The sequence below is a fragment of the Oncorhynchus keta genome, chromosome 34 (assembly GCF_023373465.1).
Source record: "Oncorhynchus keta strain PuntledgeMale-10-30-2019 chromosome 34, Oket_V2, whole genome shotgun sequence".
NCBI lineage: Eukaryota > Metazoa > Chordata > Actinopteri > Salmoniformes > Salmonidae > Oncorhynchus > Oncorhynchus keta.
In genome coordinates, this window is record NC_068454.1 from 8,480,641 (window position 1) to 8,501,659 (window position 21,019).

General features: G+C 43.7%; 1 protein-coding gene across 1 annotated transcript in view; it reads right to left on the bottom strand.

Annotated features, from left to right (window-relative positions):
- LOC118366582 (neuronal membrane glycoprotein M6-b-like) overlaps positions 1-18,382 on the bottom strand; it is a 66,780-nt gene extending 48,398 nt beyond the window's left edge. Inside the window, exon 1 of the mRNA XM_052492991.1 lies at positions 18,224-18,382. Within this exon, the coding sequence (XP_052348951.1) occupies positions 18,224-18,227 (4 nt within the window). The 5' untranslated portion in view covers positions 18,228-18,382. The remainder of the gene's footprint in view (positions 1-18,223) is intronic.
- Between the last annotated feature and the right edge of the window lie 2,637 nt (positions 18,383-21,019).

Genomic DNA, 21,019 nt, shown 5'->3' on the forward strand with positions numbered 1-21,019 from the left:
CAGTCCCATACGTAGGCAGTACAGTCCCATGCGTAGGCAGTACAGTCTCATGGGTAGGCAGTACAGTTCCATACGTAGGCAGTACAGTTCCATGCGTAGGCAGTACAGTCCCATGCGTAGGCAGTCAGTTCCATGCGTAGGCAGTACAGTTCCATACGTAGGCAGTACAGTTCCATACGTAGGCAGTACAGTTCCATACGTAGGCAGTACAGTTCCATACGTAGGCAGTACAGTTCCATACGTAGGCAGTACAGTCCCATACGTAGGCAGTACAGTCCCATACGTAGGCAGTACAGTTCCATACGTAGGCAGTACAGTCCCATACGTAGGCAGTACAGTTCCATACGTAGGCAGTACAGTTCCATACGTAGGCAGTACAGTCCCATACGTAGGCAGTACAGTCCCATACGTAGGCAGTACAGTCCATACGTAGGCAGTACAGTCTCATACGTAGGCAGTACAGTCCCATACGTAGGCAGTACAGTCTCATACGTAGGCAGTACAGTCCCATGTAGGCAGTACAGTTCCATGCGTAGGCAGTACAGTTCCATACGTAGGCTGTACAGTCCCATACGTAGGCAGTATAGTCCCATACGTAGGCAGTACAGTCCCATACGTAGGCAGTACAGTCCCATACGTAGGCAGTACAGTCCCATACGTAGGCAGTACAGTCCCATACGTAGGCAGTACAGTCCCATACGTAGACAGTACAGTCCCCATACGTAGCTAGTACAGTCCCATACGTAGGCAGTACAGTCCCCATGTGTAGGTAGTACAGTCACCATGTGTAGGCAGTACAGTCCCCATGTGTTGGCAGTACAGTCCCCATGTGTAGTCAGTACCATCCCCATGTGTAGGTAGTACAGTCCCCATGTGTAGTCAGTACCATCCCCATGTGTTGGCAGTACAGTCCCCATATGTAGGCAGTACAGTCCCCATGTGTAATATGGACAGAGGAAAGAGTGTATGAGAAGCTACATGGTGTCATGGACAATGTGTTTCTCTCTAGTACTGTAGAGTCCTAATGCACTATAGTGACCCAGCAGATCCTAATGCACTACAGTGACCCAGCAGATCCTAATGCACTATAGTGACCCAGCAGATCCTAATGCACTATAGTGACCCAGCAGATCCTAATGCACTACAGTGACCCAGCAGATCCTAATGCACTATAGTGACCCAGGAACACACAACGCACTTCGGTCCGCAGGTAGTATTACTTTTCATTACTTTTCATTACATTTCATTATAGTACAACGGTTTGATTTGTCTAATCTTAGCAATTTCTTCTTAGCTAGCTACATAGCCGTCTTTGTATCAAAGATAATTGCGTAATTATCGTATTTCGTCGTCCTAACGTAGTCTACTGCCCAGCAGCTAGCCAGCTAGCTAACGTCCACCGTCTACCGAATAGCAGCACTGTAGAAACTATTACACTCAACTGAACGACTTGATTAGTGTAGTGTTAGCTAGCTACATAGTTGTCTTTGCTGTCTTCGTATCCAAGATAATTGTGTAGTTTAGAGTGTGTAGTCTTAGAGTGATTATCTTAATTTACCGAGGTTAGCTAGCCAGCTATTTGTCGTCCTTAACGTAGGAGACACTGCTAGCTAGCTAACAGCTAGCCAACGTCTACCGAATATAACTTCCCACTCAACAACCCGGTCGCATTCCGCTTCGCTCCACAGGTAGTATCACATTTTCATTTCATTTCATTACAGCACAACGGTTTGATTTGCTTGATCGTAGCTAGCTACATAGCTAGCTACATAGCCGTCTTTGTATCAAAGATAATTGTGTAGTCTAGAGCGATTTTCTAGGTTAGCTAGCCAGCTATTGTCGTTCTTTTAACGCAACGTAACGTAATCAACACTGCTAGCGAGCCAGCTAGCCCCCGAATAGCAGCACTGTAGTAACTATTACACTCAACGGAACGACTTGATTAGTGTAGTGTCAACAACGCAGCCACTGCCAGCTAGCCTACTTCAGCAGTACTGTATCATTTTAATAATTTTAGTCAATAAGATTCTTGCTACGTAAGCTTAACTTTCTGAACATTCGAGACGTGTAGTCGACTTGTCTTTCCAATCTCCTTGCATTAGCGTAGCCTCTTCTGTAGCCTGTCAACTATGTGTCTGTCTATCCCTGTTCTCTCCTCTCTGCACAGACCATACAAACGCTCCACACCGCGTGGCCGTGGCCACCCTAATCTGGTGGTCCCTGCGTGCACGACCCACGTGGAGTTCCAGGTCTCCGGTAGCCTCTGGAACTGCCGATCTGCGGCCAACAAGGCAGAGTTCATCTCAGCCTATGCCTCCCTCCAGTCCCTCGACTTCTTGGCACTGACGGAAACATGGATCACCACAGATAACACTGCTACTCCTACTGCTCTCTCTTCGTCCGCCCACGTGTTCTCGCACACCCCGAGAGCTTCTGGTCAGCGGGGTGGTGGCACCGGGATCCTCATCTCTCCCAAGTGGTCATTCTCTCTTTCTCCCCTTACCCATCTGTCTATCGCCTCCTTTGAATTCCATGCTGTCACAGTTACCAGCCCTTTCAAGCTTAACATCCTTATCATTTATCGCCCTCCAGGTTCCCCCGGAGAGTTCATCAATGAGCTTGATGCCTTGATAAGCTCCTTTCCTGAGGACGGCTCACCTCTCACAGTTCTGGGCGACTTTAACCTCCCCACGTCTACCTTTGACTCATTCCTCTCTGCCTCCTTCTTTCCACTCCTCTCCTCTTTTGACCTCACCCTCTCACCTTCCCCCACTACTCACAAGGCAGGCAATACGCTCGACCTCATCTTTACTAGATGCTGTTCTTCCACTAACCTCATTGCAACTCCCCTCCAAGTCTCCGACCACTACCTTGTATCCTTTTCCCTCTCGCTCTCATCCAACACTTCCCACTGCCCCTACTCGGATGGTATCGCGCCGTCCCAACCTTCGCTCTCTCTCCCCCGATACTCTCTCCTCTTCCATCCTATCATCTCTTCCCTCTGCTCAAACCTTCTCCAACCTATCTCCTGACTCTGCCTCCTCAACCCTCCTCTCCTCCCTTTCTGCATCCTTTGACTCTCTATGTCCCCTATCCTCCAGGCCGGCTCGGTCCTCCCCTCCCGCTCCGTGGCTCGACGACTCATTGCGAGCTCACAGAACAGGGCTCCGGGCAGCCGAGCGGAAATGGAGGAAAACTCGCCTCCCTCGGACCTGGCATCCTTTCACTCCCTCCTCTCTACATTTTCCTCCTCTGTCTCTGCTGCTAAAGCCACTTTCTACCACTCTACATTCCAAGCATCTGCCTCTAACCCTAGGAAGCTCTTTGCCACCTTCTCCTCCCTCCTGAATCCTCCTCCCTCCTGAATCCTCCTCCCCCTCCCCCCTCCTCCCTCTCTGCAGATGACTTCGTCAACCATTTTGAAAAGAAGGTCGACGACATCCGATCCTCGTTTGCTAAGTCAAATGACACCGCTGGTTCTGCTCACACTGCCCTACCCTGTGCTCTGACCTCTTTCTCCCTCTCTCTCCAGATGAAATCTCGTGTCTTGTGACGGCCGGCCGCCCAACAACCTGCCCGCTTGACCCTATCCCCTCCTCTCTTCTCCAGACCATTTCCGGAGACCTTCTCCCTTACCTCACCTCGCTCATCAACTCATCCCTGACCGCTGGCTACGTCCCTTCTGTCTTCAAGAGAGCGAGAGTTGCACCCCTTCTGAAAAAACCTACACTCGATCCCTCCGATGTCAACAACTACAGACCAGTATCCCTTCTTTCTTTTCTCTCCAAAACTCTTGAACGTGCCGTCCTTGGCCAGCTCTCCCGCTATCTCTCTCAGAATGACCTTCTTGATCCAAATCAGTCAGGTTTCAAGACTAGTCATTCAACCGAGACTGCTCTTCTCTGTATCACGGAGGCGCTCCGCACTGATAAAGCTAACTCTCTCTCCTCTGCTCTCATCCTTCTAGACCTATCGGCTGCCTTCGATACTGTGAACCATCAGATCCTCCTCTCCACCCTCTCCGAGTTGGGCATCTCCGGCGATTCCCACGCTTGGATTGCGTCCTACCTGACAGGTCGCTCATTCCAGGTGGCGTGGCGAGAATCTGTCTCCTCACCATGCGTTCTCACCACTGGTGTCCCCCAGGGCTCTGTTCTAGGCCCTCTCCTATTCTCGCTATAAACCAAGTCACTTGGCTCTGTCATAACCTCACATGGTCTCTCCTATCATTGCTATGCAGACGACACACAATTAATCTTCTCCTTTCCCCCTTCTGATGACCAGGTGGCGAATCGCATCTCTGCATGTCTGGCAGACATATCAGTGTGGATGACGGATCACCACCTCAAGCTGAACCTCGGCAAGACGGAGCTGCTCTTCCTCCCGGGGAAGGACTGCCCGTTCCATGATCTCGCCATCACGGTTGACAACTCCATTGTGTCCTCCTCCCAGAGCGCTAAGAACCTTGGCGTGATCCTGGACAACACCCTGTCGTTCTCAACTAACATCAAGGCGGTGGCCCGTTCCTGTAGGTTCATGCTCTACAACATCCGCAGAGTACGACCCTGCCTCACACAGGAAGCGGCGCAGGTCCTAATCCAGGCACTTGTCATCTCCCGTCTGGATTACTGCAACTCGCTGTTGGCTGGGCTCCCTGCCTGTGCCATTAAACCCCTACAACTCATCCAGAACACCGCAGCCCGTCTGGTGTTCAACCTTCCCAAGTTCTCTCACGTCACCCCGCTCCTCCGCTCTCTCCACTGGCTTCCAGTTGAAGCTCGCATCCGCTACAAGACCATGGTGCTTGCCTACGGAGCTGTGAGGGGAACGGCACCTCAGTACCTCCAGGCTCTGATCAGGCCCTACACCCAAACAAGGGCACTGCGTTCATCCACCTCTGGCCTGCTCGCCTCCCTACCACTGAGGAAGTACAGTTCCCGCTCAGCCCAGTCAAAACTGTTCGCTGCTCTGGCCCCCCAATGGTGGAACAAACCCCCTCACGACGCCAGGACAGCGGAGTCAATCACCACCTTCCGGAGACACCTGAAACCCCACCTCTTTAAGGAATACCTAGGATAGGATAAGTAATCCTTCTCACCCCCCTAAAAGATTTAGATGCAATATTGCAAAGTGGCTGTTCCACTGGATGTCATAAGGTGAATGCACCAATTTGTAAGTCACTCTGGATAAGAGCATCTGCTAAATGACTTAAATGTAAATGTAAAAACATAGAGTGGTTGTCCACAGACAGCGATGACAAATATCCCTTAACTGCAGCGGGCTAAATCAGGGTCACACCGAGTGATTCTTGGTAGTCTAAAACAAATCTACTTTGAAACAAAAGTCTAGACCTCACACATATGGTTATTGGCTTAAAAAAAAAATGGAATCCATGTCCGATATACAGTTGAAATATATTCAATTTTGAGTTATCAATATTACACTTTATATACATCACAGAAAACTGAAATGTAACAAACTGTTTGAGATAGAAACAATGGATTTTATTTGTTTTTTATTAATTATGAAATTATGAAAATATGAATAACATTCCACACGAGGCCAAAGAGCAGCGTTTTGGTTTTGGTCATTGTGTCACGACTTCTCCCGAAGTCGGTTTTCCAGCCGCCACCGATTTACGTTTCATTGTCATTGTCCATTTGTTTTGTCTTGATTGTACACATTCCATTATTAGTTATTCCTTATTTAACCCTCTGGTTCCCACATGGTTTTGTGCGTGTTTGTTCGCTGTTAAGTGTTCGCTATTTCTGTGAGCTGGAGTATTTTCCCTGCATGGAATTATTTTTGTTGTTTATTCGAGTAAAGTAGTTTTTTTTACTCAGTTCTGCGTCCTGCACCTGACTCCGTCCTACCTGCTGCACATTGACACTTGCCACATTGATGGCAGGAAAGGGCTACTCCGTCAGCCAGGCTACTGTCAGTATACAGAGTATCAGAAGACACTTTGCCCACCATGGGTTTGATGATCTGATAAGGTACTTTGCATTATCATCATGCACATTATTTGAATTAATAAAAAGGCTATGGTAAAAAAAAGCTTTCGTAACTTTGTAAGTAATGTTCAGTAACAAAAACTCAACAACAACAAATCACAACCGACACTGACAAGGTCTTCAGTATGACTGACCATGTTAAACGGAACAAGGTCTTCAGCATGACTGACCATGTTAAACGGAACAAGGTCTTCAGCATGACTGACCATGTTAAACGGAACAAGGTCTTCAGTATGACTGACCATGTTAAACGGAACAAGGTCTTCAGTATGACTGACCATGTTAAACGGAACAAGGTCTTCAGTATGACTGACCATGTTAAACGGAACAAGGTCTTCAGTATGACTGACCATGTTAAACGGAACAAGGTCTTCAGTATGACTGACCATGTTAAACGGAACAAGGTCTTCAGTATGACTGACCATGTTAAACGGAACAAGGTCTTCAGTATGACTGACCATGTTAAACGGAACAAGGTCTTCAGCATGACTGACCATGTTAAACGGAACAAGGTCTTCAGTATGACTGACCATGTTAAACGGAACAAGGTCTTCAGTATGACTGACCATGTTAAACGGAACAAGGTCTTCAGTATGACTGACCATGTTAAACGGAACAAGGTCTTCAGTATGACTGACCATGTTAAACGGAACAAGGTCTTCAGTATGACTGACCATGTTAAACGGAACAAGGTCTTCAGTATGACTGACCATGTTAAACGGAACAAGGTCTTCAGTATGACTGACCATGTTAAACGGAACAAGGTCTTCAGCATGACTGACCATGTTAAACGGAACAAGGTCTTCAGTATGACTGACCATGTTAAACGGAACAAGGTCTTCAGTATGACTGACCATGTTAAACGGAACAAGGTCTTCAGTATGACTGACCATGTTAAACGGAACAAGGTCTTCAGTATGACTGACCATGTTAAACGGAACAAGGTCTTCAGCATGACTGACCATGTTAAACGGAACGAGGTCTTCAGTATGACTGACCATGTTAAACGGAACGAGGTCTTCAGTATGACTGACCATGTTAAACGGAACAAGGTCTTCAGCATGACTGACCATGTTAAACGGAACAAGGTCTTCAGCATGACTGACCATGTTAAACGGAACAAGGTCTTCAGTATGACTGACCATGTTAAACGGAACAAGGTCTTCAGTATGACTGACCATGTTAAACGGAACGAGGTCTTCAGTATGACTGACCATGTTAAACGGAACAAGGTCTTCAGTATGACTGACCATGTTAAACGGAACAAGGTCTTCAGTATGACTGACCATGTTAAACGGAACAAGGTCTTCAGCATGACTGACCATGTTAAACGGAACAAGGTCTTCAGTATGACTGACCATGTTAAACGGAACGAGGTCTTCAGTATGACTGTCTCTTCAGTATGACTGACCATGTTAAACGGAACAAGGTCTTCAGCATGACTGACCATGTTAAACGGAACAAGGTCTTCAGCATGACTGACCATGTTAAACGGAACAAGGTCTTCAGCATGACTGACCATGTTAAACGGAACAAGTGTCCAGCTCCTAGCAAATCTGGAGGAGGAAGGCTGTAATCATTGACATATCCGGGACATTTTAAGGCATTGAGATTCCATCCTGTTTCCAGCACCATGTGGCAATGTGACAACTCTCTAACAAGGGTGAACTCTGGAGGTCAGAGCATTGGACCCCCCCCCCCCCCCCACTGTGAGATGGTGAATAGGCCCTTAATAAAAGCGAGAGGGAGGGGCCATGTTTGAGCAAGCTTTCCCACTCAGGAACTTCTATTCCTATCATGTAATTTCACAATACACAACGTTCCTCTTTGTGACCGTAGGAGGACTTATTAAACTCAACAAATTAACATGAGCGCTTAGACAGAGCCACAATGTTGGCGGTGGGCAATCAACCAGCCACACTGAAGACAGAGAAAACAAGAGAGGTGTGGATGTGTGGAGAGAATGAGCAGTGAAGAGGAGAAACAGCAGGAGAGGTGGGAATGTGGAACAGGAAAAGAGAGAGGTGGGAATGTGGAACAGGAAAAGAGAGAGGTGGGAATGTGGAACAGGAAAAGAGAGAGGTGGGAATGTGGAACAGGAAAAGAGAGAGGTGGGAATGTGGAACAGGAAAAGAGAGAGGTGGGAATGTGGAACAGGAAAAGAGAGAGGTGGGAATGTGGAACAGGAAAAGAGAGAGGTGGGAATGTGGAACAGGAAAAGAGAGAGGTGGGAATGTGGAACAGGAAAAGAGAGAGGTGGGAATGTGGAACAGGAAAAGAGAGAGGTGGGAATGTGGAACAGGAAAAGAGAGAGGTGGGAATGTGGAACAGGAAAAGAGAGAGGTGGGAATGTGGAACAGGAAAAGAGAGAGGTGGGGAGAACGAGAAAGGGATAAAATAGCAGTGGTCTTTTGGTTGGACTAAGTGGTTTCACCATAGAGCAGCTCAGATAGTCTGAGAGGATTTGTGGGACTCATCTACCGTTTAATTGACAAAGAAGATTGGTCAGATCCTCTGCCAAATAGAGAGAGCACCAGAAATTGTTCAGTTTGGATGACAAATAACTCATTAATATGGATATTAAGCGTATGTGACCCATGGCAGAAAGCTGGGAGTATGTCACACGTAACTACTTCACAGAAGAGGCATTTGAACATAACATTTTTTGGTTTTATATATATATATATTATATATATATAATATAATAATATATGCCATTTAGCAGACGCTTTTATCCAAAGCGACTTACAGTCATGTGTGCATACATTCTACGTATGGGTGGTCCCGGGAATCGAACCCACTACCCTGGCGTTACAAGCGCCATGCTCTACCAACTGAGCCACAGAAGGACCATATATATATTTTATATTTTTTAATATGTTTTTTTCTTCCAGAAATGCCTTCTTGAACATGTAAACTTTCATGTGCCTTACTAACAAAGCTTTATGTACTCTGTAAATATAAATCAAATGTGAAATCACGAAGGTGTTTAGACACTGAGAAAATACAGAATTATGCCTAGCCATGATTAGTTCAGATAACGAGAGGGACATTCACGAGAAAGACTATTCTGCAACTCAAGGCTTCCCTGTCCAATACCATTTACATCTATCCAGCTGGTAAAGCTAAATGTTTGCTAAATCTAGCTAGTTATCTTGTGTCTGCATTGCCATTTTTGACATGGAAGCAGGTTAAGTGTGTACAAGGCGTTTTAGTATAGGTGTAGTAATCAAGGGGCAATAACAAGCTATAGGACATGAATTAATTCATGTTTTAACCTATTTTTCTGGATTTTGTCTTTCAGCATAAACCTGCTCTCCACCTCCAGTACAAGGAGATGATGGAGGGCGAACAAGCAACACTTCAGGAATTTTGTCTTTGTACTTTGAGCATTATTGCTTGGTATGCAAGGTTTTAATGTCTTGTCTAATTTTCTCTGTTTTCCTCCTTAACAGCTGTAGTTGTCTGGAGCCTGGTGTTGTTGTGGCCAAGGAGCTTTCACTCAGATGGAACCAGGTGTCAGCAGCTGTGCAAAAAAAGAGATGTGAAAGCATCCCCTGGACTGGACATAACCCGGTAAACATATATTTTTGAGACTATCAGACTTTTGCTGCTCGAAGCCAGATTCCGTTGTTCATATCATAACATGACCTGAACCAAAGTTACTCAAAGGATCTTATGATATAGGCCTAGGTCGAGATAGTGTTTTTACCCAAGTCTTTATGTGTTTGTGTTTTTTAACTTTTTCCTAATTGTAGGCTACTACCTTCAGCACTTGAAGTTAATAAAGTATTGTATTGTTGAAATATTTTCTTTGTTTTTTTTAACCACTATCTCAGTGCTTTAGAACATGGCCAAATTCACGTGTTCCAATGTGAATTATTTAAGAGATGAGTGTGTCAAAGGCTTTAGAGGGTGTGAACAATGCTAAATGGGGGTAAACAAAGAACAACGTTGTAGCTGTTCAATGTGAAATGTTAGCTTTATTATACAACAAAAGGCAATTTAACTCTGCAAATGGTTTGCCTAGACCTTCTGTAGCTCAGTTGGTAGAGCATGGCGCTTGTAACGCCAGGGTAGTGGGTTCAATCCCCGGGACCACCCATACGTAGAATGTATGCATACATGACTGTAAGTCGCTTTGGATAAAAGCGTCTGCTAAATGGCATATATTATTATATATTATTTATATTTAATTGGGTATCTTAGTGAGATAATGTTCAGAGAATCTATTTTGGCAATTTAGTGAAAGTATTAATTTTCTAAATATATGTTTTCCATGTGGAGCAAGTGTGAAAATCACAGCAAAAATGTTTAAATGCCTATTTCTCCTGAATGGGATTCTAGGTTTAGTAACTTTTAAGGCAGCATTTACTTTCCCCATGTTTCCTCCAACTGCAGGGTATGATATGCCATTTTGAACTCTGAGTTTCTACTTTTATCCAATGAAAAAACTCCATTTCAAATGTTGGAACATAAGACCGAAAAGAGACGGTTTGTCACATATTTAATTAAACTCATGAATGCCACTGAAAATGTCTAAATAATATTTTATTTTTTTAAAAACATGTTGGGCAGGCAAGAGGCGGCAATATTGTGATTAATGAAACTCCATAAACAAATGGTTGAGTGACTGAGTAAATGTGTAATTATCCTTTGTAACATTAGCCTTGCACCGGTGGTGGAACGACATAGGTCACATGTGAGAATTCCAGATATTTCAACAGCAAACAGGCACAAATGCATCTCTGCAGACTTCACACAAATATGCATTTGAAGTTATTTATGAGCTGTCCCCAGTTCCTGTTTTCATCATCTGGACTGGGCCTGGGACCAGCTGTGCTCTTCTAACAGGATTGGGTAAGTTACTTTCTAAATGTAATCCGTTACAGTTACTAGTTACCTGTCCAAAATTGTAATCGGTAACGTAACTTTTGGATTACCCAAACGCAGTAATGTAATCTGATTACATTCAGTTACTTTTAGATTAATTTCCCCTTAAGAGGCATTAGAAGAAGACAAAAATGTATGTTTACCAGTTGAACGACATCTATTGCAGGATAAATCAATGTTAAAGTTTACATAGCTGGCCATATATGGATGTTACATTTTACTTTATGGGTTGGTTATGTAGGCTTCTTCTAACCCATCGCTGTCTACTACATATAACAACACGATTAAATTATATCTTTACATTAATATATCTAATTTATAAGTCCAAAAATCCATGTAACAACTACAGATTGCCCCTTTAAGTGTATCAAAAGTGTGCAAGTTTGAGAATGTGTCCATTAGGTCTATGGATTACATTTTATATCAGCATGTATTAGATTGAGCAATAAAAGCCCCACTTATATTCCATAGGCTGGGATCCACACTCTGCAACTGTTATACGAGTGCATTTTTCACTGGCTGTCCACTGGTTTCAAAAACAGTCATTGATAGGCAGCTTAAACTTATTGAATTCAACCATTATTGGGTTCAAATACACATCCTTTACATGTAACTCCCCAACCCTGCCTACACACACGACCTCTAACCGAGATCATCTTGAATCAACTAAGAGCATGGGAAACATTATCTCACCCTCTGTTATTGCTCAGGCATCGGTTGACAAGCCGTTGATTCAGAGAGTGAAAACACTCGCCCAGTGGCATGACGTTCACAGCTATGGAACATTTCCTCTCATTCCCTCTCATTTCCTCCCCTTTCATCTCCTTTCCTCTCATTTCCTTTAATTTGATCTCCTTTCCTCTCCTCTCATTTCCTCTCCTTTCCTCTCCCTCTCCTTTCCTCTCCTTTCACTCTCCTTTCCTCTCCCTCTCCTTTCCTCTCCTCTCCTCTCCTCTCCTCTCCTCTCCTCTCCTCTCCTCTCATTTCCTCTCCTTTCCTCTCATTTCCTCTCCTTTCACTCTCCTTTCCTCTCCTCTCCTTTCCTCTCCTCTCCCTCTCCTTTCCTCTCCTTTCACTCTCCTTTCCTCTCCTCTCCCTCTCCTTTCCTCTCCTTTCACTCTCCTTTCCTCTCCTTCCCTCTCCTTTCCTCTCCTCTCCCTCTCCTTTCCTCTCCTCTCCTCTCATTTCCTCTCCTTTCCTCTCATTTCCTCTCCTTTCACTCTCCTTTCCTCTCCTCCCCTTTTTCCTCTCCTTTCCTCTCCTTTCCTCTCCTCTCCCTCCTTTCCTCTCCTTTCACTCTCCTTTCCTCCTCTCCTTTCCTCTCCTTTCCTTTCTCCTCTCCTCTCCTTTCCTCTCCTTTCCTCTCCTCCTCCCTTTCCCTCCTCTCCTCTCCTATCATTTCCTCTCCTTCCCTCTCCTTTCCTCTCCTCTCCTCTCCTTTCCTCTCCTCTCATTTCCTCTCCTTTCACTCTCCTTTCCTCTCCTCTCCCTCTCCTTTTCTCTCCTCTCCTCTCCTCTCATTTCCTCTCCTTTCACTCTCCTTTCCTCTCCTCTCCGTTCCTCTCCTTTCCTCTCCTTTCCTCTCCTTTCACTCTCCTTTCCGCTGCTCTCCCTCTCCTTTCCTCTCCTCTCCTCTCATTTTCTCTCCTTTCCCTCTCCTTTCCTCTCCTCTCCCTCTCCTTTCCTCTCCTCTCCTTTCCTCTCCTTTCCCTCTCCTTTCCTCTCATTTCCTCTCCTTTCCTCTCATTTCCTTTCCTCTCCTCTCCCTCTCATTTCCTCTCCTTTCCTTTCCTCTCCTCTCATTTCCTCTCCTTTCCCTCTCCTTTCCTCTCCTTTCCCCTTGTCCAGCTTAGAATACAGGGTCACTGTGTATATACATTTCTAAATGTAATCCGTTACAGTTACTAGTAACCTGTCCAAAATTGTAATCAGTAATGTAACTTTTGGATTACGTTACTGATTATTAAACTCAGTAATGTAATCTGATTACATTCAGCTACTACTATTCAGCTTTTAGATTAATTTCCCCTTAAGAGGCATTAGAAGACGACAAAAATGTATGTTTACCAGTTGAACGACATCTATTGCAGGATAAATCAATGTTAAAGTTTACATAGCTGGTCATATATGGATGTTACATTTTACTTTATGGGTTGGTTATGTAGGCTTCTTCTAACCCATCGCTTTCTACTACATATAACAATACAATTAAATGATATCTTTACATTAATATATCTCATTTATAAGTCCAAAATGGATGTAGAAACTACAGATTGCCCCTTTAAGTGTATCAAAAGTGTACAAGTTTGAGAATGTGTCCATTAGGTGCTTTTACACCTGCATTGTTTGCTGTTTGGGGTTTTAGGCTGGGTTTCTGTACAGCACTTTGAGATATCAGCTGATGTACGAAGGGCTATATAAATAAATTTGATTTGATTTGATTAGGTCTATGGATATATATTTTTATATCAGCATGTATTAGATTGAGCAATAAAAGCCCCACTTATATTCCATAGGCTGGGATCCACACTCTGCAGCTGTTATACGAGTGCATTTTTCACTGTGTGTCCACTGGTTTCAAAAACAGTCATTGATAGGCAGTTTAATCCCCTCAATGTATGTTCCTCATATGTTTGGGAAAGACTGTTTCATCAGGCAGAGATGAATAATAATAAATAATAATAATAATAATAATATAATAAGATGAACACAACGTATGTTTAGTGTATCAGTGCAGTGAAGAATGACGTTCTAAAATTACAGTCGATGGAGACATCAGCATTGGGATTGAGGGAGACGAGCAACGTTTCACACAAGTTGTCAAACATCACCAAGTTGTAGACCTTGAGTAATAGAGGCACACAAATCCGATGACAGACAACTGCACTCATTAGATGAGTCATGAAACGAGAGTTTTGAAAGTGGGTTAGCAATCAAGTGAATATTTATCTCTTTCTCAGATTACAGTCATAAACAACGGAGCTCCGTTTAGATCTCGAAGTTTAACGCCAGTTGTGAATCACTCTTTCCAGAGAACTATTGTGTTGAGTGCTGGCTGTAAACAACAGAGAAAAACTGTTTTTTAAACTAAGGAGTTCAAGAGTTTCCATGCAGGATTTTTTTTCTTCTCTTTTCGGCTATCAATGTCTCACACTAAAACTAACAGAGACGAGCTGTTCAGAGTCAAGTAAGTCCATCATTTGTTGTATTTGATTAGCCTTTACTCCTGCAGTCACAAGACAGCCCTACATGTTAACCAGTATATACTTCAAAACTCACAAGCCTATTCATTTCTCTTTCATATTGACAATTGTCTCTATAAATTAGAAATTGACAAGCTTGTGATTTTCCCCTTTTGGCATCTGCCACCTGTTTCCTTACAGAACCACTATAAACCGGCGGTAGGTGCAGCAATGGCAGACAAATATTGATGCCACCTTTACTTTAAATAATGAAACAGCAAGTAGTCACTCCTAGGCCCCTGTATTGCAGACAAAAATGACTTTCTCAGCTGCTGTATATCATGAATGATCAGTTATCCTCTCTTTCTTAGATCACGATAATCTCCCAAGGAGTCATAGTTTAGATCATGCTAATCTCCCAAGGGGCCATAGTTTAGATCAGGCTAATTTCCCAATTGGCCATAGTTTTAGATCATGCTAATCTCCCAAGGGGACATAGATTAGATCATGCTAATTTCCCAATGGGCCATAGTTTAGTGCTGCATGATTTCACAAGCTACTACTCAGGGCTGTTGGCATGGAGGAGGTACATAGCAACGGAGGTCAATGCTAAGTGGGCAGGTGAATGTCACCTGACTTTAGAGCTGAATAGAAGTTTGCAGAACATTGGGAACATCTAACTCCATGCTGAATCAAGTCTCACTTTGGGCTTCACAGGCCCCAGTCAGAGCCAAGATCCAGATCCTCCCACATCCTCAGTATATCCACTGGTATAGTACATATTTAACACCATAGACGCATGAGAGAAACAGTGGGGAATGTTTTAAAGGTGACACCACCACCAGGAGAAAGAGATGAGGGAATCAAATATACTGAGAAGTATAATCTGTTCTCCATGGCTTCAAGTCATCCTGTTTATTTTGGGGTGTAGTCACCAGTACATGCCTGCATTCCTGATTTAATCTACAGCGGTCTTCAGTGTGTTTTCCTACGAAGCATGGAAAACAACAAGTATCCCTGAACAACCGTAAGACATTCTTTACGCTGAAAGACAAGAGTTGAATCATCCAAACCACTTGAGAGATCCTTACGCTTGTTTGCTACTTTTCAGTGGTCATGATAGTCATCAACACATTACAGGCTGCTTGCTCACTTCTTATTAGTGGTTCTCGTGGTGACAGAGTTATATGGATGGCACACACCGCACCGAATGTCGGTCTGCCGTTTGTTCGGCGCAGTGTCGGTGGACGTCTGACTGGCGACATTTTCGCACAAATCTACATGTAGAATCGGTTTGCACTCAGGTTGCAAATTACAGCTGGCACTCTGTTCAGAGGTGCTGAGTACCTTCGGCTGGCAAACGCTACCGGTGTGAATGCTACCGGTGTGCCCGTGCTCAACCAATACCTCATTACAAGAAGACCATCAGCAATCACTACTTCACTCAATGGTAGGTTGAAGTGGTTGAAGTGAATACAAATGGAATTACTCGTTCCCATGCCTCCTAGGGGACTTGTTGTCTTAAAGTCCTACTGAGAGGATTTGAATATGAACAGAGCCCGAGGCAGTGGACAATGCACATGGTCAGTTGTAATGCAGGCCAATATCCTCTTAGAGAGGGAGAGAGAGAGAGAGAGAGAGATACAGGATGAGGGGCTGCAATGTGTTATCTTACAGGGAGTCCGTCTACTCCGCAACTTTCAATTCAGTGAACTTCCCACTGCATCAACAGCCACTGAAGTCACACACAAAGGAGTGGGGCCAAATTAGGAGCACAATGAGTCCACTGTGGGAGCTTCAGAGGAAATGAATGAATGCTGTTGATACACATTCTCACACTGTCAGTGTTTTCACCTCCCAGTCCCTCCATAGCCTCAGCTGCACCATTGCAAATCAACAGGAGAGCTCCATTCCATTGGTTTTCTCAGAACCCATCTATCACTGTAAGAAGGAAGGCTCAGCTAACCCAGTAAAATACTATTGGTTACCACTGTGGTAGACTGAAAACAAAGCAAAATATTAGGCATAACTTGGATAGGGTCAGCCTCCAGTATTTATGCTGCAGTAGTTTGTGTCGGGGGGCTAGGGTCAGTTTGTTATATCTGGAGTACTTCTCCTGTCCTATTCGGTGTCCTGTGTGAATCTAAGTGTGCGTTCTCTAATTCTCTCCTTCTTTCTTTCTCTCTCTCGGAGGACCTGAGCCCTAGGACCATGCCCCAGGACTACCTGACATGATGGCTCCTTGCTGTCCCCAGTCCACCTGGCCATGCTGCTGCTCCAGTTTCAACTGACCTGAGCCCTAGGACCATGCCCCAGGACTACCTGACATGATGACTCCTTGCTGTCCTCAGTCCACCTGGCCATGCTGCTGCTCCAGGTTCAACTGTTCTGCCTTACTATTATTTGACCATGCTGGTCATTTATGAACATTTGAACATCTTGGCCATGTTCTGTTATAATCTCCACCCGGCACAGCCAGAAGAGGACTGGCCACCCCACATATGCTCTCTCTAATTCTCTCTTTCTTTCTCTCTCTCGGAGGACCTGAGCCCAAGGACCATGCACCAGGACGACCTGACATGATGACTCCTTGCTGTCCCCAATCCACCTGACTGTGCTGCTGCTCCAGTTTCAACTGTTCTGCCTTGTTATTATTCGACCATGCTGGTCATTTATGAACATTTGAACATCTTGGCCATGGTCTGTTATAATCTCCACCCGGCACAGCCAGAAGAGGACTGGCCACCCCACATAGCCTGGTTCCTCTCTAGGTTTCTTCCTAGGTTTTGGCCTTTCCAGGGAGTTTTTCCTAGCCACCGTGCTTCTACACCTGCATTGCTTGCTGTTTGGGGTTTTAGGCTGGGTTTCTGTACAGCACTTTGAGATATCAGCTGATGTACGAAGGGCTATATAAATAAAATTTGATTGATTGATTGATAGGGTCAACAGTCTTTTTCTGCATGAAAGAGAATGATGCTACTCCTGTTAATGAAGGGCCGTGCATTATGATATTATGAACATAAAAGACTATGACTGCAGCTTTCCAGCTTAGACAACATGGGGGCGACTGAGAGTCCTCTATACTGTATGTCCCATCTGGCACACAGCCACAAAGCTCATAAGTCTGCTGGGAGCCTTTAAGAAGTATGTTGCTGAACCTGTGGCATTGGCGCCTAGCTAGCTCTCTCCTCCCAGGCATGCATCCCCAGGGTGGCTGGGAACACAGATGGACAACAATTGGGACTGAGTCAGAGAGCCCAGTGGGACACAGGAATTACACCCTAGTATCACTACTCCCAGTCCCAGTGCAGCCCTTCACATCGCATGGCACGACACAGCGTGACTTGCCCAGAGACTGAGACAAGGTGAAAATGATGGAGTCTATGGCCTCCAAGTTTGTTTTGATAACCAAATGACACAGCATAATGGATGTTTTTGTCTACAAACTAAAACTCATCCACTGTCTGCCCACATAACTCTGAAACGCATTAGTAACAGCTGTACTGAGTTACATACACAGATGTCTTTAGCTGGAGAAAAAAACACCCTCAAATAATTCCACACGTCAATCATCAATCTGACGCTCTTCTATAGGCTTATTGGAGAATGCATTTGTCTGACCAATCAATAAACAATAGCATGTTTCCATCAACACCAATCTACACAGGAACATTCAAGTTGTCATTATAAACATGGATTTGTGATCAATAAGCGATTTAGTTAGAAGTTGAGAAACAAAAGAGCAGTATGTGGATTAATATATATATTGGAGTTGACAACCCAAGTCACTATCATATATATATATATATATATATATATATATATATATATATATATATATACGCCCATACCGAGCTGCGCTGACTGTATGGAATTCCTTTGAGATTAATCTCCCTCTTATCAAGTTGCACAAGTTGTTCAACTACTCTTTAATGCTGATAGCCTAGCAAACCCGGTCAGATCAAAATGAATTGGGTTGAAACGTATTGTAAACATGACAATTTAAGATGCGCTTTGCGCGGAGAAAGCTCAGTGGGGCGACCAAACAGAACAGGCATGGAACAAGTTGTAATTTTATAATGCAAGTTTTTAACTCAAACAGAAAAAGGAATTAATATTTAAATAGAAACGTACCCATTTTTGTTTCCCAGTTTCTGAAGATGAGGTGTCTGTTGAAAGTTCAGCTAACGGGCGATGTTGCGACCGGAGATGCACAGCGAACGCCACACTAGTCCACTGAGTTGCTGCTGCGCGTGGTCCCGTTTGGAGACAGGCTGACTGACGTCACCACCAGAGGATTGGTGTGTAGGATTGATTCGTTTAGTTTATTAGGATCCCCATTAGCTACTGCACATGCATAAGCTACTCTTCCTGAGGTTCACGTAAAACAGTACTAGACAAGAACAATATAAGATATTACAAAACAAATAAATAAAATATGAGTTATATATAGGAAAGACACCAAGAGACAACGAAAATACTATTTGCACACTATTCATATATATATATATTAATATCCTTGTATACAGTATAGTTCAAATAGTTCTTTAGAAAGAGTAGAGTATCTGTATTACAATATGTTTTTAGAGCCAGGACAGGACAGCACTATGTTCGGGCCCCTCACCTCGCTCCTCTTCAGAGAACAGAGTAGTTTGTTGGTCGTTCTACCCTGGATACTTTATCTTGGTTTATGGCCTTTTATCCGCTGGTCCAGATAAAAGGCCACTGTCTAAACTTAGACCAGTGCAGGTTTGCCTTTGCGAAGACAAGATCTGGGTTAATCTATCCACATAATAGAGCCCCACAGTGGAGCTGTCATAATTACCCATAAAACCTAGTGGTCAAACAAGGAAATTATTCCAATAGTTTTTCCACCATTCATTTTTCCCATAGGGGATTTTAGAAACACTTAAAATAAGGGCTGTGTTTTGTGTAGATTTACTCAGGTGTGATGTTTTGATTACCATGTAAATCTCTCTTGGACAAGGTGACTTTTATCAATATATATATTAGAAGTGTTTCTAAAATCCCCTATGGGAAAAATGATTGAAACCATTTCCTTGTTTGACCGCTAGGTTTTATGGGTGTTATGACTCATACTATGCTCTATGCCTTAACTAAACTGTTTTGAGGGAAGGTAATACATTTGTAATCCCAATTAAAGTTATATAAAGTTATATAAAAAAATATATATATATTTATCTGGCAAGACTGGCTTAGCACTGCAGGGTAAGCCAAGGCTTATTCTCAATGCTGTAGTATCCTGTCTACCCATGAAGCTCCCAGTAATCCAATGTTTTGGATAAGGTGTTATCATGTCAGCTGGGCTATCCTGTGCAAGAAAGTCAACAAGGACAAAGAACCAATGAGCATTCACCACAGATCATAGGTTAACCCCAGACCTGCAGCGTCAGTGAATCCAACCTGCTGTCCAATAACTCAATGTAGAAATCAAAGACAAAACATTAGAGGGCAATGGCTGTAGTCTCTAAGGATTGGATTCAATTTCTCCCACGGAAGTATCGCGGAAGATCCGAGTTGAAATAGTCAAGGTAATTTTCGATTGAGCTGACATATGCACAGTGAATGAAGTGTCCGCGAACGCGGGAACATTGCCTTTACATTTCAATCAAGCTATAACGTGTATCTTGCGCCATACTTCTGCAATACGGATTGAATTCCCAACTACATTCTATTACCTACCCTGTTTATCAATCTAATGAATCTTTTTAAAAGCGAATGGTCAGTGGTCCAGAATATAATTACAAATACTTTGTACACTGCAAATTGACCGCAATAAACCCAAACAGATATAGAATTTGACAAAAACATAATAATATCAAACCTAGATTACATTGAGAAACGATCACATCGTCTCTCTATTTAGTCAATGCAAGGATACTTGCATAGGTACAGATTTCCTAAAATAAATCCCTTGGAGCTAATTTTCTGGTGTTTTTACAGTTTCTGATGTTCGATAACAAAAAATAAATAATTGGTCAGAAAACTTATTGAAATCACCAGAGGGGCCAATTCGGGCCTGTGGACGACCAGTTGGGGAACCATATCGTCCCCCTCAGCCTCACCATCATTCCAGTCTCTCTGCTTCTCATTAAAGAGTGGAAAAACACACAATGCCAATCAGCATCGATCCAGTGCATTGGTATCCGGTATCCAAGGAGGCCGCAGTGTTCTGCAGACCCAGTCTTTTCACTGTCGGCCAAATGGCCAATTCTCAATGGGCCACTTCATGGTCAAGCAGGGCTTCCACCCAACATGGCAAGGACAACACATAGAGAAGGGAAGTTTTTGGTACCACTACCAGCTATGTCTCACCGAGAGATAGAAGGAACATCTACTGTTCTTCACTATCGTCATGGAGATTCTTACACAGGGACACTCAAAGTCAATCTTAAATTAATCATAATTTATTTGTCAGCGTGCTGGAGAGGTTCCAACCATCTCAATGCACCGTAGTACACATTTCTGTCAGAAAACTCTCCTGGGGCTGTCCCAACAGTTGCCTTATATACCGCGATACAGAGGCAAGTTATATTTGCATGATTTACCATAATTAATTAACAATTACCGGTTTGTTCTATTCATGTGACCAATACTGTTTCATAACATGTGACAGACCAACACCCCACGAGGCTTCTCCTCTCTAAACTGAGACTTTGAAACTGAGATATCTTTCTTTTGTTCTCAAAACACGGTCATTTGTTCTAAAAAAAAATGGTCTGGGCGTAATGCTAAATTGCAGCTACTGATAGGTGTGATTTGTACAGTCAGCCACTTTCGCGGACAAGGAAATTGGTTATTAGAACCGAACATGAATAGAACACAGAAATGAGTTATAAGAATAGCACAACATTTCCCTCACTCTATATATTGTGAAAAAGGAATTGATATGATATTTTGGAGTAGTTG